General features: G+C 56.3%; 1 protein-coding gene across 7 annotated transcripts in view; it reads left to right on the top strand.

The window, feature by feature from the left end:
- CNTN4 (contactin 4) overlaps positions 1 to 27,066 on the top strand; it is a 734,964-nt gene that overhangs the window by 519,344 nt on the left and 188,554 nt on the right. For all 7 annotated transcript variants that reach the window (XM_051831896.2, XM_051831894.2, XM_051831892.2 and 4 more), the window contains one exon: positions 25,688 to 25,783. In XM_051831896.2, coding sequence (XP_051687856.2) covers positions 25,688 to 25,783 — 96 coding nt within the window. The remainder of the gene's footprint in view (positions 1 to 25,687; positions 25,784 to 27,066) is intronic.

The raw sequence follows: 27,066 nt of genomic DNA, 5'->3' as shown, positions 1-27,066 counted from the left end.
GCGCCCGCTCGGGAGGGGAGTGGGCCCAGCAGTGCAGGTCCGGGGCGGCTCCAGTGCCCGCTCGGGAGGGGAGGGGGCCCACCGCGCAGGTCCAAGGGGGCGGCTCCAGCGCCCGCTCAGTGCTGTCGGCTCCCTCACCGCTTGGGTTGTGGGGAGACGAGCCTGCTGGCAGGCCTCCTTCAGAGTTCCGTCTCCATCCAGAGGGTTCCAGGAGATGCCGGATGCAGGACTTGTTGAGAGGGAGGGTCCACGCATGATTGACGGCAGCCACTCTTCCTGAGGAAGGAAGTCTGGGCTCCTCCCTCTCTAGGGTAGGGAGGACGTCCTAACTGAATATTCAGCTGGGGTGTGGCTTGGGCAGCTCACTCCCACGTCCATGTCGTCAGGGACCTCAGAGGTGTCGTTGGTGGCCAGTGTTGAGGCGTAGCAGGTAAAACTGCAGCCTGGATCCCTGGCGTCCCTTATGGGTGCTTTTTCATGTCCCAGCTGCCCCATTTCCCATCCAGCTCCCTGCTATGGCCTGGGAATGCAGTGGAGGATGGCCCAAGTGCTTGGGCCCTGCACCCCATGGGAGACCAGAAGAAGTACCTGGCTCCTGCCATCAGATCAGCGCGGTGCGCCAGCCGTGGCGGCCATTGGAGGGTGAACCAATGGCAAAGGAAGACCTTTCTCTCTGTCTCTCTCTCTCACTGTCCCACTCTGCCTGTCAAAAAAATAAATTAAAAAAAAAAGAAAAAAAAGAAAATGGGTGCAATAATAAAAAATCCCACAAATTAATATAAAGTGTCCATGTATATGCATATATACGTACATATACTGTGCATTTCAGAATATATATTGTTAAATGCTAATGTTTATGGGAACAGTCACCTAAAAGGAAAGATTTGCCAAACAGTGCTTAGCTTTCATGAGAGAAAGGGTCGCCGCGTCCTGCCACAGATGACCCAGGCCGTGTCAGCGCTTCCATGCAGCGTGTCTGGGGCAGGTGGGGGTGCGGGTGCTGGCCACTCCCACATCACAGGTGTGGGTGCAGGATGCACTCCTGGTGTGCACACTGTCAGAGCACTTCCATGGGGCGTGTCGGGGGCAGGTGCGGGTGCTGGCCACTCCCACATCACAGGTGTGGGTGCAGGAAGCGTGCCTGGTGTGCACACTGTCAGAGCACTTCCATGCAGCATGTCGGGGGCAGGTGCGGGTGCTGGCCACTCCCACATCACAGGTGTGGGTGCAGGAAGACTCCTGGTGTGCACACTGTCAGAGCACTTCCATGCAGCGTGTCGGGGGCAGGTGCGGGTGCTGGCCACTCCCACATCACAGGTGTGGGTGCAGGAAGACTCCTGGTGTGCACACTGTCAGAGCACTTCCATGCAGCATGTCGGGGGCAGGTGCGGGTGCTGGCCACTCCCACATCACAGGTGTGGGTGCAGGAAGCGCTCCTGGTGTGCACACTGTCAGAGCACTTCCATGGGGCGTGTCAGGGGCAGGTGCGGGTGCTGGCCACTCCCACATCACAGGTGTGGGTGCAGGAAGCGTGCCTGGTGTGCATACTGTCAGAGCACTTCCATGCAGCGTGTCAGGGGCAGGTGCGGGTGCTGGCCACTCCCACATCACAGGTGTGGGTGCAGGAAGCGTGCCTGGTGTGCACACTGTCAGAGCACTTCCATGCAGCGTGTCAGGGGCAGGTGCGGGTGCTGGCCACTCCCACATCACAGGTGTGGGTGCAGGAAGCGTGCCTGGTGTGCACACTGTCAGAGCACTTCCATGCGGCATGTCAGGGGCAGGTGCGGGTGCTGGCCACTCCCACATCACAGGTGTGGGTGCAGGAAGCACTCCTGGTGTGCACACTGTCAGAGCACTTCCATGCAGCATGTCGGGGGCAGGTGCGGGTGCTGGCCACTCCCACATCACAGGTGTGGGTGCAGGAAGACTCCTGGTGTGCACACTGTCAGAGCACTTCCATGCAGCATGTCGGGGGCAGGTGCGGGTGCTGGCCACTCCCACATCACAGGTGTGGGTGCAGGAAGCGTGCCTGGTGTGCACACTGTCAGAGCACTTCCATGGGGCGTGTCAGGGGCAGGTGCGGGTGCTGGCCACTCCCACATCACAGGTGTGGGTGCAGGAAGCGCTCCTGGTGTGCATACTGTCAGAGCACTTCCATGCAGCGTGTCAGGGGCAGGTGCGGGTGCTGGCCACTCCCACATCACAGGTGTGGGTGCAGGAAGCGTGCCTGGTGTGCACACTGTCAGAGCACTTCCATGCGGCATGTCAGGGGCAGGTGCGGGTGCTGGCCACTCCCACATCACAGGTGTGGGTGCAGGAAGCGCTCCTGGTGTGCACACTGTCAGAGCACTTCCATGGGGCGTGTCGGGGGCAGGTGCGGGTGCTGGCCACTCCCACATCACAGGTGTGGGTGCAGGAAGACTCCTGGTGTGCACACTGTCAGAGCACTTCCATGGGGCGTGTCGGGGGCAGGTGCGGGTGCTGGCCACTCCCACATCACAGGTGTGGGTGCAGGAAGCGTGCCTGGTGTGCATACTGTCAGAGCACTTCCATGGGGCGTGTCGGGGGCAGGTGCGGGTGCTGGCCACTCCCACATCACAGGTGTGGGTGCAGGAAGACTCCTGGTGTGCACACTGTCAGAGCACTTCCATGGGGCGTGTCAGGGGCAGGTGCGGGTGCTGGCCACTCCCACATCACAGGTGTGGGTGCAGGAAGCGTGCCTGGTGTGCATACTGTCAGAGCACTTCCATGGGGCGTGTCGGGGGCAGGTGCGGGTGCTGGCCACTCCCACATCACAGGTGTGGGTGCAGGAAGACTCCTGGTGTGCACACTGTCAGAGCACTTCCATGGGGCGTGTCGGGGGCAGGTGCGGGTGCTGGCCACTCCCACATCACAGGTGTGGGTGCAGGAAGCGTGCCTGGTGTGCATACTGTCAGAGCACTTCCATGCAGCGTGTCAGGGGCAGGTGCGGGTGCTGGCCACTCCCACATCACAGGTGTGGGTGCAGGAAGCGTGCCTGGTGTGCACACTGTCAGAGCACTTCCATGCGGCATGTCAGGGGCAGGTGCGGGTGCTGGCCACTCCCACATCACAGGTGTGGGTGCAGGAAGACTCCTGGTGTGCACACTGTCAGAGCACTTCCATGGGGCGTGTCGGGGGCAGGTGCGGGTGCTGGCCACTCCCACATCACAGGTGTGGGTGCAGGAAGCACTCCTGGTGTGCACACTGTCAGAGCACTTCCATGGGGCGTGTCGGGGGCAGGTGCGGGTGCTGGCCACTCCCACATCACAGGTGTGGGTGCAGGAAGACTCCTGGTGTGCACACTGTCAGAGCACTTCCATGGGGCGTGTCGGGGGCAGGTGCGGGTGCTGGCCACTCCCACATCACAGGTGTGGGTGCAGGAAGCGTGCCTGGTGTGCATACTGTCAGAGCACTTCCATGGGGCGTGTCGGGGGCAGGTGCGGGTGCTGGCCACTCCCACATCACAGGTGTGGGTGCAGGAAGCGTGCCTGGTGTGCACACTGTCAGAGCACTTCCATGCGGCGTGTCAGGGGCAGGTACAGGTGCTGGCCACTCCCACATCACAGGTGTGGGTGCAGGAAGACTCCTGGTGTGCACACTGTCAGAGCACTTCCATGGGGCGTGTCGGGGGCAGGTGCGGGTGCTGGCCACTCCCACATCACAGGTGTGGGTGCAGGAAGCGTGCCTGGTGTGCAGTTCTGCCAACAGCAGCCCCCGGATGGAGCTGGACCTGCTCACTGGGAGCATCACCCTTTCCACTGCGTTCCCTTTGGCTGTCCCTGGTCGCTGTGGACCTGAGGGAAGGCTGTCAATCATCCGTTGACCCACGGCCACCTGTGCTGTTAACCTGCAAGATGAAGTCCAAACCAGGGTTCAAGAGCTCGCTCGTACCGTGTGAGCTGTGTGATGGTTCTGCATTTCGGGCTTCTGTGCACGGCTGTTTCCCTTCTTTCCCTCTGTAGTGGAAGTGGGGACTGCGGTCTCCCGGATGTGAGGCCGAGACTGTGGGTGATTGCCTTCGTGACTGGCACAGAGCTGGTGCGGTCAGAGTGGACGCTGTGGGGAGCCCGGTGGTGTCTCTGTGGTTCTTGGTGACTACTGTTTGAGGGCTGTTTGGAGTGTAGTGTTTCTTCTTGCATACGTTGAGAGGGACTCATTTCAGCCACCACACTTCTGCTCCTTTCTGTGACCCCATTTGTGGCCACCAGCGCCCATTGCCTCATCCGTTGCAGCCTGGAAAAATAATGAAAGGAAAGAGAGCCACTTGTGGTCACAGTTAATGCACTCACTACGCGGAGTGGACAGCGGGAGTGCGTGCGGCAAGGCCCTTGGGCCTGAGGCGGGCACTCTTATCTCGGGCAGCGCCATTCCCATGGATGCGTCTTGGAGAGTAACTCGAGTCCCCTTCTGAGAAATAAGCCCAGCTCTGCTGGTTATAAAAACCCCGAATCCCGCCCTCTGAGAAGGGAACGTTTATGTTCCCACAGGCCTGCAGGGGGCAAATCATGCCAAGGCCTACATCCATCTCCCCGTACAGAGAGGGCTTTGCGAGTTTGGGTTTAGGGTAATTGGAGTGGAGCTGGGTGAAGCAGAGTGACAGAATGTCATATGAGCAGAGGAAGGCGTGGGAAAGCCCAGAGAGCGTGTGTCCCGGCAAATCTGTGTACGCTGTGTGTTCAAAGATGGCCGCTGGCAGTCTGTATGACAATGAACCCTGAGCTAAACCTCAGGTCCATCTGAGCTGATCTCTGCAAGACGCAGTACAAGGTTGATTGAAGCCGGTTCTGTCCAGTTTTATCAGGAACCCTGGAAAGACAGCTCAGATTTTTTTTTTTTTTTTTTTTTTTTTTTTTTTGTGGCTAAATTCAGTGTTATGGGGTGGCAAGTTACTATGCAACAGGTATGCAGAGGACTGTTAAGGGCTGTTTGTTCGAATGGGAGGCAGCCCCTGGAAGCCTGCCGTTGGGCTAGGGGAGGCCCCTTCGTTGTCCAGCAGGCTATGACTAGTGAGAACTGCCCGGGGGGAAGCGCGAGGCCCTGCGTGTGATTGTGGGTGGTGTTGTTGACAGGATAACGTTGATAGCTTGAGGAATCCACCCTGTTATAAACCAGCCGTGCCTTTTAGGTATATTTTTTTGTGTATTCACCTCTTGTCATTCATCTCACTGATGTTATTTGTTGTAAATAGTTTAATTACAGGCCACATCAGAAGGTTTGTGGAAAATGGAATGAGAAGAACAGATTAATTTTGCATGAGCTTTTGGAAGTATCCTTCTATTTGGAGTCATTAATGAAGACCACGTGCCGTGTCCTGTAGGCTCCATGTGCCATGTCCCGTAGGCTCCACGTGCCGTGTCCTGTAGGCTCCATGTGCCGTGTCCCGTAGGCTCCATGTGCCGTGTCCCGTAGGCTCCACGTGCCGTGTCCTGTAGGCTCCACGTGCCGTGTCCTGTAGGCTCCACGTGCCGTGTCCTGTAGGCTCCATGTGCCGTGTCCCGTAGGCTCCACGTGCCGTGTCCTGTAGGCTCCACGTGCCGTGTCTCATAGGCTCCACATGCCGTGCTCTGTAGGCTCCATGTGCCGTGTCCTGTAGGTTCCATGTGCCATGTCCCGTAGGCTCCATGTGCTGTGTCCTGTAGGCTCCATGTGCCGTGTCCCATAGGCTCAAGACTGACAGAAGCATCAGAGAAAGGTTGAGACGTCCACAGAGTGTGCAGCACCTGACCCATCACTGAAGACACTTCCGAGCCTGGGACTCCCCAGGGGACTTGGGCCCACGTCCACTCAGGAGGGCCCTGGTGCTGAGAGGGTGGTGGCCAGTTTGTGGCTGTGTTCCCTACGGGGCCTAGGGAGTCTTGGATGCTGTAGCAGGCATGGCGTATCCCACAAAAGACAGTAAATAGCAGCTCTCGCCCCCTTGTCTGTCCGGAGAGACTCAGTGTTTTCCGACAAACTCAAGCGATGTTCCCACGGGGCAAGGACTCTGGGTGAGCTGTTCTGCTGAGTAGGTGACCAGGGTCACACTTGGCTCCTAGTAATACTGTTTTAGGGTAGAAATGGGTACCTTTTTAAAAAGATTTTGTTTATTTGGAAGACAGAGTGACAGGACACACACACACACACACACACACAGATCTTCCATCTGCTGGTCCACTCCCCCAGTGGTCACAGTGACTGTGGGTAGGCCAGGCCAAAGCCAGGACCCAGGAATTCTATCCATTTATCCCTCAGGGCTGGCAGGGACTGAAGCACGTGGGCTGTCATATGCTCCCTTTCCAGGGAGATAAGCTGGGAGCTGGACTGGAAGCAAAGCAGGCAGGAATCAAACCTCTGACATGGGATGTTGGCATAGCAAGCGACGGCTTAACAACGCTGGCCACTACATGGCTACCTTTTAATTCAGGTTTGTCTTACGTATAGAAAAGGTATAAATGATCATCTTCCTGTCGTATCTGGCTTGTGCATCTCTGTGCTGGCGGGAGGTGTCAGCCCCCCTCAGGCCTTTGCAGATTGAGGCTCCGTTCATTCAGCTCAGCAGAGGCTGGAGGGGACGGCGGCTGTGCCGTCATGCCTGCAGACCCTGCGAGGGGGCTTTCCATCGTCTTTGTCTTCTTCTTTCAAGTTAGACCACGTGTACCTCAGCGTGGTTACGGGTTCGGTTTGGGGCTCAAACAAGCTACATCATCGTTTGAGCAAACCGGAGTTGTCAGTTTTGCCTGCCTTGGGAGCTCTCCCTCCAAGGATTATTCCTGGAGGTTTTCTAGAAACGGAGGCGCCGTGGAAAGTCGGAGCCCTCACCAGAACGGCTCACGTGCGCCCGAGGCCTCTGAGAGCCGGTCACGCGGGACTCTGGCATCCCCAGATCTGCAAGTGCCGCTGGATCAGATCCACTTTCCAGGAGCCCTGTTAATTCTGTCGCATGGTTTTTAATGTGCTCTTATTTCTCTGTGGAAAAAAAATGAAAATGAAAAGCTGTATTCTAAAAATAAAATCCGTACTTAATACACAGGCTAAATATACCCCCACATTTTCGCACTGCTACGTTAATTCAATGAAATCTAATTTAGGCTGGCGCCACGGTTCTGAATAAGGATGAATGCGTATTACCAGTCCACATTGTGTTTTGGCTTCTTTCTTTGAGGCTTATCAGAAGCAGTGGTAATTGCGATCCTGTGTTCTTGAACGTTTTCTTGAAAAGAGATTCGGGACGAGAAGCAGCTAAGTTTGCGTGTATTTTTAGCTCCATCCCATTCTGCCGCTGTGTTTCAGCGTCCTAGTCCTGTCTTCACACATTTCCTGACTTGACTTTCCCACAGCAAGGACACGTTGGGCTGCTCAGGGCCTCACTGGGCTCCGCACTCCAGTTCCTAGGAGAGCCTGTGCGGGTCTGGCTATCGCCCACACGGGTGGACTCGGGGCCATACAGGCATGGGAGAGCCTGTGCGGGTCTGGCTATTGCCCACACGGGTGGACTCGGGGCCATACAGGCATGGGAGAGCCTGTGCGGGTCTGGCTATCGCCCACACGGGTGGACTCGGGGACCATAGAGGCAGCTCCGAAGTCTTTAGTGCTCAAGTTAAATTTAGGAAATGTCGGGTTCAAGTCCCTTCCTAAACAATGTTTTCCTGCAGTGTGAACTGAATCTCTCAGAGGCAAGCGGTTCTCCAGCCTGTTCTCGTTACCGTGAAACATTTTGCGAGCACTCTCTATGAGATGAATCTGCAGACAGCACACTCGGAGTCCCGGAGTCGGCACTGTCTGCTCGGGGACCCTGGCCAGCGTCCCCAGCTCCGTGGCTTCTGATTTTGTGCAGCTCTGTCCTGCCACTGAGCGACTGCTCCAAATGATTTCAGTGCCGCTTGGTCCTGGGTCGTGTTCCTTACACGGGCATTCTCTCTGTCTCGTTTTCTCTCATAACATCTGGTTTCTTCCCCAGATCAGGACTGTGTGTTGTGTGCTTTGTCGTCACTTTCCCTGCAGGGAAGGTCGGGTGCTTTTTGCTTGACCATCCGTAGCGTTGTGCTGTGCACTGCAAGTCAGGGTGCGCGTGAGGGGCTCCGCAGAGGCAGGCATTGTCTCTCCATCCACCCTGCGTCTTAGCCCCTGTCAGTTGCGTAGTGGGCATCCCGGCTGCAGGTGCGTAGTGGGCATCCTGGCTGCAGGTGGTAGTGGGCATCCTGGCTGCAGGGACTCACGGTGAGTAGCCAGGACGCTGAGTCAAACCGTGAACCTGCCAGGATCCCACGGTCCCTCGGAGTGGGGTCCAGGGGTCCTGCGGGGTCCTCGCAGCTCTGCTCGGTTGCTGATCCTCCCGGCCTTGGTCCCTCCCTGACGCCAAGTGTGAGACTCCCCCTCATTCTTCCCACACTGGCCGGAGTGGCCGCCTTGGTGTTGCGCAGGCACACCTCGGCCTCTCAGATCCCACGTTCCAAGTGGAATCACGTCCCCAGGAACTCCGTGACTGAACTCCTCGCACCTGGAGCCTCCGTGTCTCCTTCGGCTCCGCCTGCCGGGTCCCTGAAGTGGAGCTGCAGCCCCGGCCCCGGCCCCCCCAGTCACTGGTGTCTTCCCCTGATTCCCCCGCAGCTGCACGTTCTCTGCTTGGGCTCAGCCCTGTGGACCTCTGCCCCGGCCACACACGTGCTCCGCAAGGCCGGGGATTCGCCTGCTCGGTTGGTTGCTGTGTCCCAGGACCCCAGAGCAGGGTCTGGACTGGATCAGCCGCTTGGCGGTCTGCGCTCAGGGCACAGTGTGGAGGGCGTGTTTTCCTCCCTGTTCTCAGACTCTGTGAACTTGCGACGTCTGTTTTGTCACAATATGTCCATAAAGAGCTTAGCAAGGTCTCGGCGGCTTTTGTGAGATTTCATTATTGAAAAATCGTTCTCGGCACTTCAGCTCAATCAAGCTGTGAAGATGGCAAAACAGTGCATCAATTACAGTCCTCTAATTAGCACTCATCGGGAAGGGCAGTGTCGTGGCACCGCTGAGCCGGGTGCTGGGGCTCTGCAGCCGCGTGGACCACGGCAGCCACGGTGCGTCTGTGTCTAGGAGAGTGTTCGTCTCTTACCATGAATCATTGGAAAATATCGAAGACCTTCTTCAAGGCGGAAAAGCAGAGCCGCAGAAAAGCGGGAGTCCCTGTTGTAAAACGCCGTTCATCTTCAGTCCGAGAGGGCCCTGTGCCTATCGCCGGCAGGGTTCAGAACACGAGCTCACGGCACAGCCACCGCATCAGCCCTAGGGAGGCCTGGGAGCCTGAGACAGGGGTGTGATCCGTGTTCCAGGAGCTGGCAGTGTCCGGAGTGGGAGTGCCCTGCAGGCTAGTCCCAGGCCCTTAACTTGTTAAAGCGTTAGGCTTGCGCCATGGCTCACTAGGCTAATCCTCCGCCTGCAGTGCCAGCACCCAGGGTTCTAGTCCCAGTTGGGGCACCAGATTCTGTCCTGGTTGCTCCTCTTCCAGTCTAGCTCTCTGCTATAGCCCAGGAAGGAAGTGGAGGATGGCCCAAGTGCATGGGCCCTGCACCCACATGGGAGACCTCGAGGAAGCACCTGGCTCCTGGCTTTGGATCAGTGCAGCGCTGGCCGTAGTGGCCATTAGGGGAGTGAGCCAACAGAAAGAAGACCTTTCTCTCTGTCTTCCTCTCACTGCTTATAACTCTGTCTATAACTCTCTCTCTCTCACTCACTGTCTAACTCTGCCTGTCAAAAAATATAAAAAAGTGTTAACTATGTGCAAACCTCTTAACCTTTCTGAATTTCAGGTGTCCATGATCCATCAGGGTTAACATTTAATGCTATCCTGTCTTCATCACAGAGATACTTGATAATCTAATGAATTATTATGAGTAAAAAATGTTTTTTAAAATTTGTTTTAAAATATTATAAAAACATAAGGAGGCCGGCGCCGCGGCTCACTGGGCTAATCCTCCACCTAGCGGCACCGGCACACCGAGTTCTAGTCCCGGTCGGGGCGCCGGATTCTGTCCTGGTTGCCCCTCTTCCAGTCCAGCTCTCTGCTGTGGTCCAGGAGTGCAGTGGAGGATGGCCCAAGTGCTTGGGCCCTGCACCAGCATGGGAGACCAGGAGAAGCACCTGGCTCCTGCCATCGGATCAGCGCGGTGCACCGGCCGCAGTGCGCCAGCCGTGGCGGCCATTGGAGGGTGAACCAATGCCAAAAGGAAGACCTTTCTCTCTGTCTCTCTCTCTCACTATCCACTCTGCCTGTCAAAACAAACAAACAAACAAACAAACAAAGGAGGCATATCATCGGTGAAGCTGCTGTCGCCAGCCTGACTGCTCATGTTGTTGTCTTCGTCAGAGCCGTCATGCCACTGAAGCCTGGCCTGAAAGAATGAAGTGGCTTCAGGCACCACTGTGCAGCAGCTCTGCAGGATGCTCACAGCTAGCAGTGACACTGGCAGGTGCCCACAAGGTGCCTCCGCTCTGCTGGGTGCCGTCACGTGTTGCTGTGGCCTCAGAATCTGGGTGCTTGCGGTCCTTGAGGTCGGCCGTGAGGGTACACGGAGCAGCAGCCATTGGGGCCTCCCGACACCCGCGTGCCCAGCGGAGCTGAAGCGGCAGCGCCGAGCCCTGGGATCTGGGCTCACTCTGCTCTCGGTCGCCGCCGCCGTCTCTTCAGTGTCACGTTTGTGCTATTCTTGGTGACGTCACTCTCGAACAGCCGACACCGCAGGCCCAGGACAGGCAGGCTGAGCCTCACCGAGCAGAGCGGGGGCCAGGGCGGCTCTTGCCGGCTTCTGTGATGGTGCTCTCGGCAGTAGGCTCGGTGTTAATGCAGCAAATGTTATTACACGTGTGTCTTCCAGTGAAAACAGAAATCTAAGCGTGTATGGACCGGTTGATGAGAATGTGGCTGCAGCCCTGCAGGGAGCCAGCCCCGTGCTTCCCTTGGGAACAGTGATGCCCTAGGCACTGCCTTGGCGACTGGGGCAGCGACAGAGAACTGATGCGGGTTGACCCGGGGACCCCGTGGGAGAGGCCGAGTCGGGAGCACGATGATGACTCACTGTGGACAGTGACGCTTTCCGGATCGCAGAAACAGTGTAGGAGAATGGCTCTGCGGTTTGGGGTACAGTTCCTTAAGTACCGCAGCAGGAATGCCAGGCCTAGAGAAAAGACCCAGGCAAGCCAGGACGTCCATCCACCAACGAATCCTGGGACGGGAGTGGAAAGTGCTGGACAGGAGAGACCGCTACAGAGATTGTCTGAGGGGGAGAGGCCCCAAGCTTATGAAGAACAAGGAGTCGGTGAGAAAACACAGACCTCTGCTGGGTGAGCCGGCAGAATCATGAGACGTGAGCGGCCCCCAGACACAGGAGACCAGCGTTAGTACGAATCCGAGACGACTGTGCTGTGCACCGGGCTCACAAAGTTACGACTCCAGGTGTTGGGGAAGAGTGACGGGATTCGCATTATGGCTGACGGGATTGAAACTGTCCCAGCCGCTTCAGAAAACAGAGTGAGTCCTGATGAGTTAGTAAACCCACACTTGCTCTTTATGCTGCACCACACACAGCGCAGGGACGTAGCTTCCGTGCAGGCTCTCAGGAAGCCTTGGAGATGCGGACACCACTGGGGAGGTGGCCGTGACGTCTGCTCCTGGCTCCAGCGTGAGAGAGCAGAGGCTCACAGATGCCAAGAACTCCAGGTGGCAATGGCCTCCGGAGCTGCGTTTGCCAGGTGCCAGCCAGGGCTCTGAAGAGCACAGGGAGGCTACAACTGTATGAACCGTTTCAGGTTTGGTGCCTGAGCACGTGCCCTCTGTGTGGCCAGAGCTGGTTTGCGGTGCTGTTCCGAACTCCTGTGATACCAGCACTCACTGAAGTCATGCCTCGTGGCAAGTGCAGCCACGCCCTGTGCCACCTGTGAGCACTGGTGCACCGTGGAGGTGCTGGGGACAGAGGGCGGGGCTGGGGTGGGCCCCACAGCAGGAGCAGCAGGCAGCATCTCCCCCCTAGGTTGAAGTGCACAGATCTGGCTCTGAGGTCTGTGTTGAGTGAGCATGGTGGACGCAGGTCTGGGTCCATCGTCTGTGTGACTAGAGCGTGGTGGACACAGGTCTGCATCTGCGGTCTGTGTGGTGGGAGCGTGGTGGTTGTAGGTTTGCATCCATTGGTCCATTGGTGGAAGCAGCGTGGGCACAGGTCTGGGTCTGTGGTCTGTTGGTGGGAGCAGGGTAGGCCCAGTTCTGTGTCCATCGTCTGTGTGTTGGGAGCATGGAGGGAGTAGGTTTGTTTCTGTGGTCTGTTGGTGGGAGCGTGGTGGGCACAGGTCTGCATCCGTGGTCTGTTGGTAGGAGCATGGTGTGTGCAGTTGTGGGTATCTGGTCTGTTGGTGGCAGTGTGGTAGGCACATCTGTGTTCTACATGGTGGGAGCAGCGTGGGCACAGGTCTAGGTCTGTGGTCTGTGGTAGGAGCAGGGAGGGCACAGGTCTGTGTCCATGGTCCATTGGGGGCAGGGTGGGTGGAGGTCTGGGTCTGTGGTCTCTGTGCTGAGCAGGGAGGGCACAGGTCTGTGTCCATGGTCCATTGGGGGCAGGGAGGGCACAGGTCTGTGTCCGTGGTCTGTGGTGGCAGCAGGGTGGAGCAGTCCCCAGCAAGGACGGCCGTAGCCACACCGCGCTTTCTCAAGGCATGGCCAGCATTGCTTCCAGCCCCTCCTCATGCCCTCATGGCATCTGTAGGGGCTCAGTGGAGGCCGCGTCTCACCCCTGCACATCCTGCCAGAGCCGTCGATGTCTCCCCATTGCCCGTGCACACAGCGTTGGAGGGCGCGCTGACCAGGAGGGACGCCTGCACCGTCCGTCCGGTGTGGTTGTTGTCTGATGATTGGGAAACAGGGTGAGCGGAAGCTGTGATGCAGAGCTGGCTGGGCTGCTCCGCCCCTTCCTCCTGGGCCTGCAGGGGCTGCACTGCTGACTGCCTGTGCCGGCCTCACACTCCTCTCCTCAGCTTCGCATCTGTGCCTGAGGGCGGGAGTGGGAGGTGGTGGGCGAGAGGAGGGTGTGGTCCGAGCGGGAAGCAGGGCCCTGTCCTGTGCCAGCCCCGACGCCGCAGCCCTGCCTCGGCGACCGCCTTCGGGCAGGAACCGGGTGTGTGTTCCGCGTCCCGGCTGCTCCTCTCGCGTCCTTCCTCGTTCCCCTGTCTTCAGGTGCTAAGGTGACACTGCGTATTTACTCGTGTCCTGGGTGCTGTCTGGCTAGGGTAGCTTCAGCCTGTGTTGTACGTGTGCACGTGCAGAGGGAAGCCAAGGCTGCTGGGCCACCCGGTGCCCCGTGTGCCCTCTCTCGGCAGTGGGGAGGGTGTGTCCTCCCACACTTGGGGAGGATCGGGAGGGAGAGTTCTGCTTTTCCATTTCCCATCAACGTTCTCTTTCCTGCTCCCCTCTTTTTTTTTTTTTTTTTTTTTTGGTGGCAGGAATCACCGTCAGAGATGCAGGTGTGATTTATTCTGTTTGTGTTACCCTCATTAAGCTCCTTGGGGAGAGAGGTTTGTTTTCTTTGCGGACAGTGAAGCCCCAGTGCCCCCAGTGGAGGAGGCTGGCATTGCAGTGGGGGCTCCCAGCGTGCAGGTTACAGGTGTGGGGGGGGGGGGTCTCCTGCAGGGTCCTGTAAGAGCAAGGGGTGAGCACCGGCACGTTTAAACCGGGCAGGTTCTCCTCAGTGCAGCCTCATTCTGACTCCTCTTCGTGAAAACGAGAACGGTGAACCAGCAGCCATTGCAGGATCTAAATAACTGATAAACACATAGCTCGTACGTATGTTTGACGATGGCTTTATTTTCAAAACGGTAATTAAATGAGATAAAAATATAGGGCTGAAACTGCCGGAGCAGCTTAAAGCCAACGTAAATAGCAGCTGCTCCTCATCTGGGGCTCCTCTTTATATTCAGAACGTTTCTTTTTGCCCTTAAAGATTCTTCACTGTGCAGCCAACTCAACGTCAGTGGCCCAGGACGTGCATTGTCCCCGGAGGGGAAGAGGAAGCCACCTCACTAAGCCCTGATGAGGTAAACACTTCGGCCCCAGCACTGGCTTCCCCAAATAGCCGCGGGAGGGGCGTGTCTGTGAGTCTAGGCTCGCCTGGCATTTTCTGTATGAGCCACCGGCCCCTGCTTTATTGGTTGAGAAACACAAACCAAGGACTCCTCTGTGCTCGGGAGGCCAGTGCGGTCTGCCGAGCGTGTGTGTTGGGAGGTGCCGATGCCACGCAGAGCCGCGTCTCCTGTCTTCCTGCGGGACATGACTGCAGGTTTAACTACACACGCCGCTAATTTCCCTTGTGAACAAGAAGTCAGAAACCATCACTCTGTCCTCGGGCAGTGTCGCCATTGTCATTACGGCTGGCACATTCAGGAGAGTGTGCCTTACCCAGATTTGTGGTCCCAGGAGGTTAACGAAGGAAATGAATGGCCCTGCGGGTGTTTAGCGTAGTGGCTGAAATGCTCGCTTGCCAAGCTGGAGGGCCCGCGTTTGACGCCAGGCTGTGGCTCCTGCCCACTTGCTGCCAGTGCAGATCCTCGCAGACAGCAGGTGATGGCTCAAGTCCTTGGGGTCCTTCCGCCCACAGAGTGACCTGGATTGAGCTGTTGGCTCCCAGCTCTGGCCCTGACAGGCTCCTGACTGTTGTGTACGTTGAGGGAGTGAACCAGCTCTCTTTGTGTCTCTCCCTCTGTCTTTCAAATAGATAAATAATTTAGAAGAAGTAGAATTTGAAAAAGGTTTAAGTGGCTCAGTTGCTCACTCTGCCACAGTTTTCCAAGACTTCTTACGTGCCTGGAAGGTCTTGGGTCTCTCGGCTGTGGTCATGGTCTGTGGCCCTGATGTCCCAGTTACTTCGCGATGGCCTCTTGGCAGAGGTCCCCTCAGTTCTTCCCCCGAAAACGTTCACCCCACAGTCCCTTTGCTGCACTTGCTTTGCCGCCCAGGACCGCCCACAGCGTCCATGCTGATCATCTCTAGGGAGGAGGCAGAGTTGCTCAGGAACAACTCCTCCTGCAGAATCTTGTGTCTCTGTCAAAGCTACGACGACCCTAAGTGTATCAGGTGCAGGAAACTCAGACCAGGTGAAGAACAGGTGTCCTCTGTGATTCCCTGACCGGCTGTAACAGCCTGATCACAGAGGCTGTGTGTGGTGATACTGTTGTACCCGGAACGTCCGATTCTCACCAGTTAAGACCCCCAGGAGCCAGCGCTGATGCAAACGCAAGAGTTTCATTTCAAACTGGAGTTTGGACCGACGTCCGCACCAGGCACAGCTGGGCTGGATCGGCGGCCCCTACAGTAAGGTCGTTAGTGTGTTTACGCATTGAACAAACAAGTTCGACTATACGGCATCTGATAGGCTTATATTTTAAATGTAGACTTGTCGTTTTGTGATTGGCTAAAGTTTAGGGTCCGAGCTGCTAGCGTGTACGTGCCAAACTGCAGGGTTTCGGGAAGTTACCGATCACCTAGACTGTCTGAAAAGACCTGGAACTTTGCGATTTCCCTGCTCTGTTAACTGGCTGTTGCCAGGAGAGTTTATCACAAGGGGAGTTTTATTTTCTTTTTTAGGAGTTTTTGGCTCAGGGTTCAGGGCCCTGTCAGGCCCGAGCTACAAGATGGAGTCTAGTCTAAAATAGCTGTGCCTTGATCGAGGCTCCGGTCTCTCAATACCTCGTGGCTGTGCCATCGAGACGTTCCCTGGGGCAGGGCCAGTGTCGCGTGCTTACTCCACGCCCTTCTGGTGTATCTCAGAGCTTTCATTTAAAAGTGGGGAGGGAGGCTGGCTCGATGGCACTGTGCACAGTCCTGCAGAGCACCCTGCCACGGATCACACAGGAGGGATGTAGCCAAGTTGCTGGGAAACTTTGTGAATGAATACAAGGAAGTTTAGCTTCATCAGAAGTCTCACTGACTGCAGCCTGTGTGATGCTGGAGCAGGGAAGGTCTCCGTGGGTCACATGGGGACGCTGTGTGACGAGGGGGCAGGGAGAGGTCTCTGTGGGAGCTCACGGGGACGCTGTGTGATGAGGGGACAGGGAGAGGTCTCTGTGGGTCACACGGGGACGCTGTGTGATGCTGGAGCAGGGAAGGTCTCTGTGGGTCACACGGGGACGCTGTGGGATGAGGGAGCAGGGAAGGTCTCTGTGGGTCACACGGGGATGCTGTGGGACGAGGGGGCAGGGAGAGGTCTCTGTGGGTCACACGGGGATGCTGTGTGACGATGGAGGTGGGAGACGTCTCTGTGGGAGCTCACGGGGATGCTGTGTGATGATGGAGGTGGGAGACGTCTCCGTGGGTCACACGGGGACGCTGTGAGATGAGGCGACAGGGAGAGGTCTCCATGGGTCACACGGGGACGCTGTGGGACGAGGGGGCAGGGAGACGTCTCTGTGGGAGCTCACGGGGACGCTGTGTGATGATGGAGGTGGGAGACGTCTCTGTGGGAGCTCACAGGGACGCTGTGTGATGAGGGGACAGGGAGAGGTCTCCGTGGGAACTCACAGGGACGCTGTGTGACGAAGGAGGTGGGAGAGGTCTCTGTGGGAGCTCACGGGGACGCTGTGCTGACGAGGGGACAGGGAGAGGTCTCTGTGGGTCACACGGGGACGCTATGTGACGATGGAGGTGGGAGACGTCTCTGTGGGAGCACACGGGGACGCTGTGTGACGAGGGGGCAGGGAGAGGTCTCCGCGGGTCACACGGGGACCCTGTGCTGACGAGGGGACAGGGAGGTCTCCGTGGGAGCACACGGGAAGCCTTCTGTTCAGAGTCACCGTGGAGTCCGCTGCTGAAGAATGAACGCGATAAGGCACGGAACGGAGAAAGCGCATTCCGAAGGGAACCCAGCTTTGAAAGTCCTCAGACAAGCTCAGCCTTCAACTTTTAGAAGAAGTGGAAGCCACACATGGTCACTGCTGAGTGAAGTTCGGTGCAGAGGCCAGGGCGTCAGCTGGTGATGTGGGCAGAGGCCAGCCCCCAATGGCTCTGGCGGTGCTCCGAGAAGACCTACTGCTTCATTCTCGGCTCCACCAGGCAAGTGTTCTCCTACGGCTGTTGTCTGTCTGTGCGGTGAATTGAGGAGACAGAGACAGACGGTGCGGCGGCCTGGCCGGTAGCACCCGACTCAGGTGATACACAGAAAGTGGCAAGCTCCTGCAGAGAAAACGCTGGTGCTGACAGCTGTGTGTTGGGACACCTGTCTCCGAGGGAGAGCGACGCTGTTTCCAAGGCCGTGTCTCCCTGATCCTGCTAACCTCACGCGTGGGAGGGGCACGTTTTTATGGAGCTCACAGGGAGACGCAGACATTTTAAATTGAGCTGTTCGCTGGCTTTTTTAAGTAGCACAAAGGTCTAGATAAAGTGTGCCAGAGAAATGAGGAGAAGAGCTGGAACGAGACGTAAAAATAGCTTTCAGGAAGGCCGTGCCCTCGTAGAAGAGAGCAGCAAAGCAGCCTCATCTCTCATGAGGTCGGGAGGAGAGCAGTCGACCGGGGAAAAGTGTGCAAGCCTGAGGAGTCCCCCAGCGATCAGGAGGTGGGTCTTGTTCCTGTTGTTGAACTCAGTGTGGGGACTCCCAGTCATGGAGCCCTGGACTCCGGTCTGGACTCTTCATAGTCTGCATCTGTGACCTCAGATGTCGACTTTGCTCTCTGTAAGACAGGCTGTGTGATATGACCTCCTCACAGAAGGGTGAGTGAAGAAATGGGTGGACAGAGAGCCTGTGTTCTCCCATAAGAAGTTGGAACGGGTCTTAAGGGGCTGGTGTTGTGGTACAGTGGGTTAAGCCACTGCTTGCAATCCCAGCATCCCATGAGGAGTGCTGGTTCCAGTCCCAGATGCTCTGTTTGTGATCCAGATTCCTGCTAATGGGCTTGTGGAAGAAGCCCTGTGCCCCCTCACCCACGAGTGAGACCAGCATTGCGCTCCCGGCTCCTGGCTTCAGCCTGGCTCAGCCCTGACTGCTGTAGCCCTTTGGGGAAGTCTGTCTCTCTCTCTCTCTCTCTCTCTCTCTCTCTCTCTCTCTCTCTCTCTCCTCCCCCTCTCTCCTCCCCCTGCCCCAATTCTCCCTGTCCCGCTGCCTTTGAAATAAGTGAATCTTTAAAGTTGTTACATTGACAGCAGAGACTGGAGCAGCGTCCTGAACAGGTGATATTGATTTTCCTATTTTTACTGCTTGCTCCAGTTTGGTTCCTGGAATCAAAGCGCGATGCCGCCATGTGGTTAATGAGGAGAGGGAGTGACCCCTCCGGCTGTGCCCAGTGTTTATGCTGACCATGCAGCCTCCACACCCTTGTTCTCAGTCATTTTTAAGTCATTAGCCCTTAACCTTTCTCAGCCCTAACTGGAGTTCCATGCTGCTTCTCAGGTGAAATTTCTCTTTGTTCCTTTTTTAGTATTCGACACTCACGTTCGGTGGGTCCCTGTTCTTATTTGCTAAGTGGAAGTAGACTGGGTTAATTCCCTCTTCACTGTAAATAAGTAGCAGCAGGGGAGTGGCTCTGAAGACCCTTCCGGCCGAGAATGGCCTCTGGGATGGTAAGATGGCGTCAGAATTTCTGATGGCCGGTCAGGGTGAGAGGCAGCCTGCACAGTGGAACAGCAATGCTGTGTGGTGGGGTCAGGACCTGCGCGAGCCCAGATGCTGCTGTCTTTCGCTCCTCTTCCTTCGAAAGGCGAACGTCCCCAGGATTTCATAGTGGTCATGGCAGCAGCGTTGGGGATTAGGAGAGAAAAGGATTGGAAGCCCTTTTTGCAAATGAGCCGTTTGTAGGTTGAGAGTACCTTAACTCCAGAGTGTCACTGAGGCTTTTGTTATCTAATGGGAGATGTCCCGGAAGGAGATTCACCGTCAAACCAACACCTGCCGCGAGCCGTGGGTACCTTCCCCTCACTGCCGGCACGGGGACAGTGGGGTCGCGTTTTCAGAATATCCATAGTTCTGCTGTTGTTGTTACTCAGTGGGTAGAGAGAGAAAAGGGTCGACATCAGTACTTGGCACAAAGCAGTTCAAACGTTTTACTCGATATTGGATGAGCAAACAGGAAACAGGAATGGCATGAAACAGCAAGCTGCCCGTGTGCGCCTCTGCCAGTGTCTGGTGATTGTAGAAGAGACGGACTCAGGGATTTCCGTTTATGTTCCTCTTGTTTTCACTCAGTTCACAACACAGACATCTAAAACTTCAGGCTTCAAGAGTAAATTTACATAGTCAGTAAGTATTGTAATACTTAATCTGTGATTTCTCCTTGAAATATCTTATTTCATATCTCTTTAAGGAACGTAAGCATTTGCGTCACTGGTGTATGAAAATGGTATTTTCCAGCTTTATTTGAAAAGGTAACAGGCTCACTTCCCATGCACAGAGCCCTCTGTGGCCCCGGGATCGGGTGTCGCAGCTCTAAGTCTCCTCAAGAGTGCGGCCCCACACCGGGACGGATCCGGCGGCTGGCTCACTGAGAATGGCAGAGGAGGGTGACTGTGTGTCGGGCGAGCGTTTTTGGCCATGGTGGGACTGACCAGACTCCACCAGGGTTAGCTCACCTTCGGGAAAATGTGGCCCCAGCTTGTCCCCGGGGAGGCGGTTTCTAAGGACTTTGCCTGTGATGTCTTCACAGTGGCGGCACAAGTGTTGGTGGTGCACCACCCTGGGCCAGGAGGAAGGCTGGAGCCTCGTGTGCTGGTCTCAGTGCTCAGAGAGCCCTGTGAGGTAGGGGTTGTTGTCAGGCCTTAGAGACAAGGCAAGGGCGTGTGAGAGACGCACCCACAGCACGCGCCCCTGAGTGAGGGCGCTGGGCCCTTCCGGCTCCTGGACACGGTGGAGAGCCGTGGAGCACCTCTGGCTCCGGCTGTGAGCGCTGGCGCAGGGCGCTCCAGGCGACCGTGCCACGCTCGCTAACGGTCTCTCCCTTCTTCCCGCGTGGGAAGGATCTGAAAACCCGTGGCTTCGTCACTCAGAGGGTCCAGTGGATTGAGATCCGCTTGCGCTGCAGCCCAGGTAACCGCACGCATGGGCAGCAGCGTCCACCGGGACGCATGCTCGAGGCGTGTGGTGGAGTTAAGACGTCAGGTTAAGGGTGCGAGCGCTCGTGGATCTTGGGAGTTGCTCTCCAAAGGCACCTTGTTCTTTCATGAATGGCGCAGTCATGATTATGGAAATCATCTTCACAACCGGTGCATGGCTTGGCTGTTTTCCAGGTTGATATTGATTTCCTTGTTGATTGTTTCTTTCAAATTAGAGGAAGCGATAACAACGGGAAGTGGTGCTGACCAGGCCTCTGAGTGAGAATTCATAGAACCGAGGTTTAGCGGCTCACTAGGCTAATATAATCCTCTGCCTTGCGGCGCCAGCACACCAGGTTCTAGTCCTGGTCGGGGCACCGGATTCTGTCCCAGTTGCCCCTCTTCCAGGCCAGCTCTCTGCTGTGGCCCGGGAGGGCAGTGGAGGATGGCCCAAGTGCTTGGGCCCTGCACCCCATGGGAGACCAGGAGAAGCACCTGGCTCCTGCCATCGGATCAGCACAGTGCGCCGGCCGCAGCGTGCTGGCCGCAGCGGCCATTGGAGGGTGAACCAACGGCAAAAGGAAGACCTTTTTCTCTGTCTCTCCCTCTCTCACTGTCCACTCTGCCTGTCAAAAAATAAATAAAAATAAAAAAATAAAAAAAAGAACCGAGGTTTGTCCAAGTGAGGGAAAGGGAGTTGGCATTTTTTATGTGCATTAAGTGACAGGAGCAGTCAAAAGCACATGGTTCTCTGTATCGTTTGCCCCTTTCCTTTCGCTCTCCTGTCTGTGGACTTTGACCGAGCTGTGATGTGTTCCGTCGCCTTACTGACCTTTCTGACCGTTTTCAAACTCCTTCCTCTGGGTGCTCTTACCCTGCGAGCAGCTGCGGCTCTCCTATCTGCATGCGGAGTCCAGCCCCTTAATCGTGGCCTAAATAAATTACTCTTTCTTATTTATCGTTATTACTTCTCAAAACATATCCTGACGCCTCCTGATTTTATTCTCTCTAGACTGCATGCAGGTATCTGTTACCCACTGCAGTTTCCCCGGCTCTAAACGATTTCATAACTCTCCAGGCAGGGCCACGCAGAGGCCTCCCTCACTCTGATTTACCCTGTGGTCTGGATTCCAAACGTTTTCCTTTATTGCGGCTTTTCATTATTGATCACCTGGCGCAGCTTTAAGGCCTTTATGCGCTTGGACTCCTCCAGGAGTTTAGCCGCTGAATCTCTCACAGAGCCGGGAGGTCCCCAGGACTGTAACAACGAGGGCACTTCAAAACATCGAGGGGAAATGGAATTAAAAGATAAGTGTATGCTGGTGCAAAATAATGAGATCATGTCCAGTTTTTTTCATACCTTTTTTGTATTTCAGCTAAGCATGTATCAGATCAGTGAGCTAACAAATGCTGTAGCATATATTCTAGTCTGTCTCAAAATGAAATGCGGGTGTACCATTCCACGGGAGAATAAAGGACACTGTTTTCATAGAAAGATATGGTATCTGCCACAAAACCGAGCCTGCCTCAGCGCATGGTTGTGGGGAAATCGTGTAAGATGCTGGTGAAGGACCCAGCATTGGAAAGCAGGGCTGTGTATTTCAGGTCTCCCCAGCCCATGTTAGAGAACCGCTCACAGAGCCAGATCGAGCTGTTCCGGGAAACCGCGGCCCGCGGGTATCCTTCCTAACCGCACATCTACATCGTGCATCAGCTGTCTCTTTAACCACCAGTGGCAGCAGCCAGAGGCTGCACCACCCACGGGCGCTTGTCGGCCACCAGCCTGCGGCTCGGGGAGCTGCTGCTGGTCCTTTCTCCCTGCTCGTCCTCATGCGTCTTATGTTTAAAACCCCAACCTCAAGCGCTGGACCACAGGGAAAGGCAGGGGTGAGACTTGGAAGCAGTGCACCCATCCATCACCTTGTGGGTTGAGATGTGGGCGTCCTCTGGGTGTTCAGGAGTGTGTAATCCTTTCAGACCAACCTGTTGGGTGCCCTGGGCGTCAGACACGGGGCTGAGATGTAATTTTGTGCTGACTTCACTGTGTGTGGGGAGCCATGGGTTCTGGAGCTGCCCAGCACAGCGCCGTGGCGAACAGGCCCGAGCCTGTGCCCTGGTCTGGCGCTGGCCGCGGCCTTCCTGGGTGAGGAAGGTGTTGAATTTCTCGGATCTTCAGTGACTTAGAACTTGGGGATTCAGGCTGTGATGGAGCCAAGTGAGGCTGTGTAAGGACAGTGTGTAACACCTGTGAGCCCAGTACAGTCTGCAGGTGAGTGACACTGCTGCCGCGGGTGTGGCAGTCCCGGTGACAGCGTTCACCATCTAGTGTTCCGATGATCTCACGCCTGCCACTCCTGATGGGGACCCAGACACCGAGGCTCTGAGGGTAAAATAACTGCAAATACAATAACACATGGGCAAGTGTTGCTGCTCAGAGGTCAGCCAAGAGTGCACAAAGCTCACAGAACACCCATTCACACACGGTGCTTTGAAATGGGATTTGTCACAGTGCGAGCCGTTGGAGTAAGGGCAGCTGTGTCTGGAAAGACCGGTCTCGGACCTGTGATCTTTCCCTAAACGTGTATGTAGATCCTGTGTCATCTCCCGTTTGCTCTGGGGTGTGTTTGCTTTTCAGAACACTTTTATGTTCTAAGATTTATTTATCAGTCTGAGAGGCAGAGGCAGAGGCAGAGGCAGAGGCAGAGAGAGAGAGGGAGGTCTTCCACCCACTGGTTCACTCCCCAGACAGTTGCAATGGCTAAAACCACGCCGATCTGAAACCAGGAGCTTCTTCCAGGCCAAGGACTTGGGCCATCCTCCACTGCCCTCCCAGGCCACAGCAGAGAGCTGGACTGGAAGAAGAGCAGCTGGTACCCATATGGGATGCTGGCACTGCAGGCGGCGGTCCCAACCTTTATGCCACAGCACTGGCCCCCAGAACACTTTTAATAGGTTGGTTGGGCTATGATTTGCCCCTGCCCTGTGGCTCTCCCCAGTGGACAGAACAAATGCATACCAAGCACCAGTCTCGCACCAACAAAGGCCTTGGTTGGCCTCATCTCTGTCAAATATTAGCTCACTTACACCTTTGCACGTGACTTTTATATTAAAACAAATCATGATTCTTCTTTGTAATCATGATATGAAAGTAAGACTTGATCCAGACCAGGACATCTGATGGAGGCCGAGACGGTTCTCAGACTCAGACATAGCCTCCTGCTCGCTGTGTAGACATCTGGATCCATTTCAGTTAACTACCAAGAGATGTTGTTAAATTATCTCCTCAAATGCCAGAAGATTGTCCTGGACGAGGGCTGCCCTGATCCTGTAGAGCTGAGTGATTCCAGGAACCAGAAGGGACGAGGCAGGATCCGTGTCTTCAAGCTCAGGAAGCCGAGTTCAGAGTCACCACACATCTCCTCATTTTCTTTCCTGTTTCTTAAATTCTTCCTGCAGTCAGGAACTAGGCTTTCCCTATAGGACATTTGACCTCTCTTATCTCTTGGCTTTTGATTTCTCAGGCAACTCTGGAAGCTGGATGGTGTAGGTGTACAAAACAGTAGACAGCTTGCTCCAAGAGTGTGTGTGCCAGCGTGACAATTCAGATTCGGTGTCACTTTTAGGGATAATAGTCGAAAATACTAATTCTGTAAGAAAGTTCGGAAATCTCTGGTTTAATTCCTTCTGATGACATCTCAGACCGTATCCTTAGAGAAGAAAAACACCATGTTCCACTTTTATCTGATGCCTGGCGAATTAAAAGGAATCCATTACATTAGAAACGCAGTGGAAATCCCAGCCCTGCGTTCTGAGCCTGTGCCCTTCGTGTGCCCTTCGCACACCTGGCCCCTGGCCGCCTCTGGCTCGTCGTGACCCAGTGGGTGGCACCTGTCAGCTCTGCCTCTCAGACGCTGCCCCCCACCCCGCACAAGCTCTGTCCTCACTGTTTGCGGCCTGAGCCTGACACTCCCTGGAAGTCGTATTTGTGTGTTAAGTGATGAAAACAATCATGTACACACTCAGATTTTCCCAATCCCAGAAGATACTGGGAATGAAGACGGCGTCACTTCTTTAGTATCCCGAGTGTCCCACTTTGCACCTGCCGGAAGTGTGTGCTGTTTGACCTCCCCCGCCTGCTTACATCACTCTGCCTGTTGCAGCTCTGGGCAGATTATCACGCAGTCTGGGAAGCAGGGAAACACTAATTCTGAGTGGCACGCAGCTCGAAATTGACGTTGAGGACCCATGAGACGACGCCCGTGGCCCTCACTAGAGTAGCCGGTGTGGAGGCGGCAGCCACACGGAGCTTGCACTGTCTCTGCGGTGGGTGGGGGCGGCCAGACAGGGCGTGCACTGTCTCTGCGGTGGGGGCGGCCACACGGAGCGGAGCGTGCACTGTCTCTGCGGTGGGGGCGGCCAGACGGAGGGTGCACTGTCTCTCCGGTGGGGGCGGGCAGACGGAGCCTGTACTGTCTCTGCGGTGGGGGCGGCCACACGGAGCGGAGCGTGCACTGTCTCTGCGGTGGGGGCGGCCAGACGGAGGGTGTACTGTCTCTCCGGTGGGGGCGGGCAGACGGAGGGTGCACTGTCTCTCTGGTGGGGGCGGGCAGACGGAGCGTGCGCTGTCTCTGCGGTGGGGGCGGGCAGACGGAGCGTGCACTGTCTCTGCGGTGGGGGCGGGCAGACGGAGCGTGCACTGTCTCTGCGGTGGGGGCGGGCAGACGGAGCGTGCACTGTCTCTCCGGTGGGGGTGGGCAGACGGAGTGTGCACTGTCTCTGCGGTGGGGGCGGGCAGGCGGAGCGTGTGCAGCACTCAGCGGCTGCAGTGGTCCCCACGTTCAGTGTGCGGTTATTGAACAAAAGAGAAATGAGACGTCACTTAAAGCAGCCCTTATTGAGAGCCTCTCCATCTGGGAAAGTGGGAGAAGGGGTGTGTTTTTTGAACAATAATGCGTCTGTAACTTTATTAGACGTGTTTCTTCTGTTAACTCCGTTTTTATTGGCAGCTGCTTGTTTACAGACTCCAGCTCTGACCTTTGGCTTTGTCAATGTCGTCTCGCTAATCAGAACTGGTTTCCTTGAAGGAAAGGAATGTCTTCCCCAAAGAACCAGGAACAGTACTTTCTAGATATCTAAAAATGCGTAGGATTTTCAAAACAGTTCTGCATTCTCCACTTCTCCACGTGCATATCTGTGGCGATGTCACGCGTGTGAGAGGGACACGGTGCTCTGAAGCGGAGGGAGCAGGAACCGCCCGCCTCACGGTGGTCTGGGGGGTGTCAGGAAGCCGGCGACGCCTCCTGATTCTGCTGCTCTATGTCGGAGACGTCTTGGGGAAATCACTTCTCCACGTTTAAACCTGTTTCGTCACCTACAGCTGCACATCCCGTAGAATTTTCCAGACTATTGGAAATGTTCTGTGTGCTGTCCCCCGTGGCGGCCCCTGAGACGTGGCCAGTATGTCTGAGGAAATGGATTCTACCTTTCTGTCGTTCTAACAGTGTACACCTAGAGAGGTGCCTGTGACAGCGGCTGTGCCACAGGCGGTATCTGTCGGGGGCACGCGGCACGGGCGTCCAAGCACCCTCTGGGCACAGACGCTGTCCCGGGATATTTCAGCACGTTTGAGTTCAAAGACGTTTTCTCTTCTTTCTTCCCCAGACCTGGAGAACTTCAGGACGCGAACAAGAAGCACGGTGTCGGTCCGCCGAGGTCAGGGGATGGTGCTGCTGTGTGCGCCGCCGCCCCACTCTGGAGGTACTGTTGCCCTGGGCTGCTCGCCCCGCCCACTGCTGTCGCGTGTGCTGAGGGCACGGGGTCCTGCAGAGAGTCCCGAAGCCCGTCCGTGCCCGGGAAGAGCCCGTGTGCGTGCTCATCTCATTAGGACAGGAAAGCACTGCTGCCGACTGCCTGGCCGCAGGTGGGGACACCGTGGCCATCACAGTCCTGGCTCCAGGAAAGCAGCGTCACCACGCTGCCGGCGCTTGTCACAACGTGAGGGGCAGCGGGCGGTGGCCCTGCCCTGGTTCACGGCCTTGCTGGTCTGGGGAGGGACCTCTGAGAACACTTCTGATACCTGTGCGTGGGTGTTCTGCTCCGTGGCCAGTTCTCCAGCTCGCTGGACACCAGCTCGGTGTCCAGAGGTTGAATCCCACAGCAGCAAACGCTCAGCCTGTCACCAAGGCCCTGACCCCCAGAACTTCTGACGAACCGGTGACAGCCTGAGAGCCCCCACAATGCCCCCCTAGGGCCCAGTGATTCACCGGAGCGGCTCACAGAACGCAGGGGGAGTTCGCTTGCTGCCCTGGTTTGTCCACAAAGGACAGAAGGGTGGGCGCGTGTGGGCAGCCAGAGGACGAGCTCTGATGTGTGAGATCAGATGGGCCTGAGCCAGGACCTCTGTCCCCTGGAGCTCCGCGCAGTCACTGGCCAGGGCTCTCCCGCCCCGCCGTTTAAGGGTTACGGGGGAGCCCCGCCGCGCACGCTGAGTCATGCAGTAGCTTGGTGCTGGCCAGGTGGGTAAACGCCACTCTTGAGAGTTCGGTCTGAGTTTAGTTCGAGATCTGCTGTCTCTGTTACTGCCTCATTTTCTCTTTGGCTTTGTATGCAGTTAAAAGAGCGACCTTTTTGGAATTTGGCAAACACCTTGTTAACTGCCCCTTTCCCATCTCAAGCCTTGGCTGAGAGGCCCAGCAGAAAGTAGCCATTGGTAGGGTAGCTGAAAGGTGACTCCCCCAGTACTGCCCGCAGGCCCGCTGGAAGAGCCAGGGGACGCCGTGGCCACGGCGTTGCTAAGACTTGTGGCCTTTGAGGACTGACAGAGCATCCGAGTCTGGTTTCAGGGGTTTGGGTTTGGCTTAGTCAAGAGTTTTTTTGCCTTCAAGTGAGTGTCAAAAGCACTAAACGTGGAGTACAGCATGGGCTCCCAGGCCCGGGTGTGGTTCATGTCCTGATCTGATTTGGTCGAAGCAGAGTGAAGTTGTGCCGGCCCCACCCTGCTTAGGTGTGCAGTGAGGAGACGGTGGCTGCCTCCGAGCCCT

The sequence above is a fragment of the Oryctolagus cuniculus genome, chromosome 10 (assembly GCF_964237555.1).
Source record: "Oryctolagus cuniculus chromosome 10, mOryCun1.1, whole genome shotgun sequence".
Classification (NCBI taxonomy): Eukaryota; Metazoa; Chordata; class Mammalia; order Lagomorpha; family Leporidae; genus Oryctolagus; species Oryctolagus cuniculus.
Note: the sequence above shows the minus strand (reverse complement) of the source record. Positions and strands in the feature narration are given on the sequence as shown.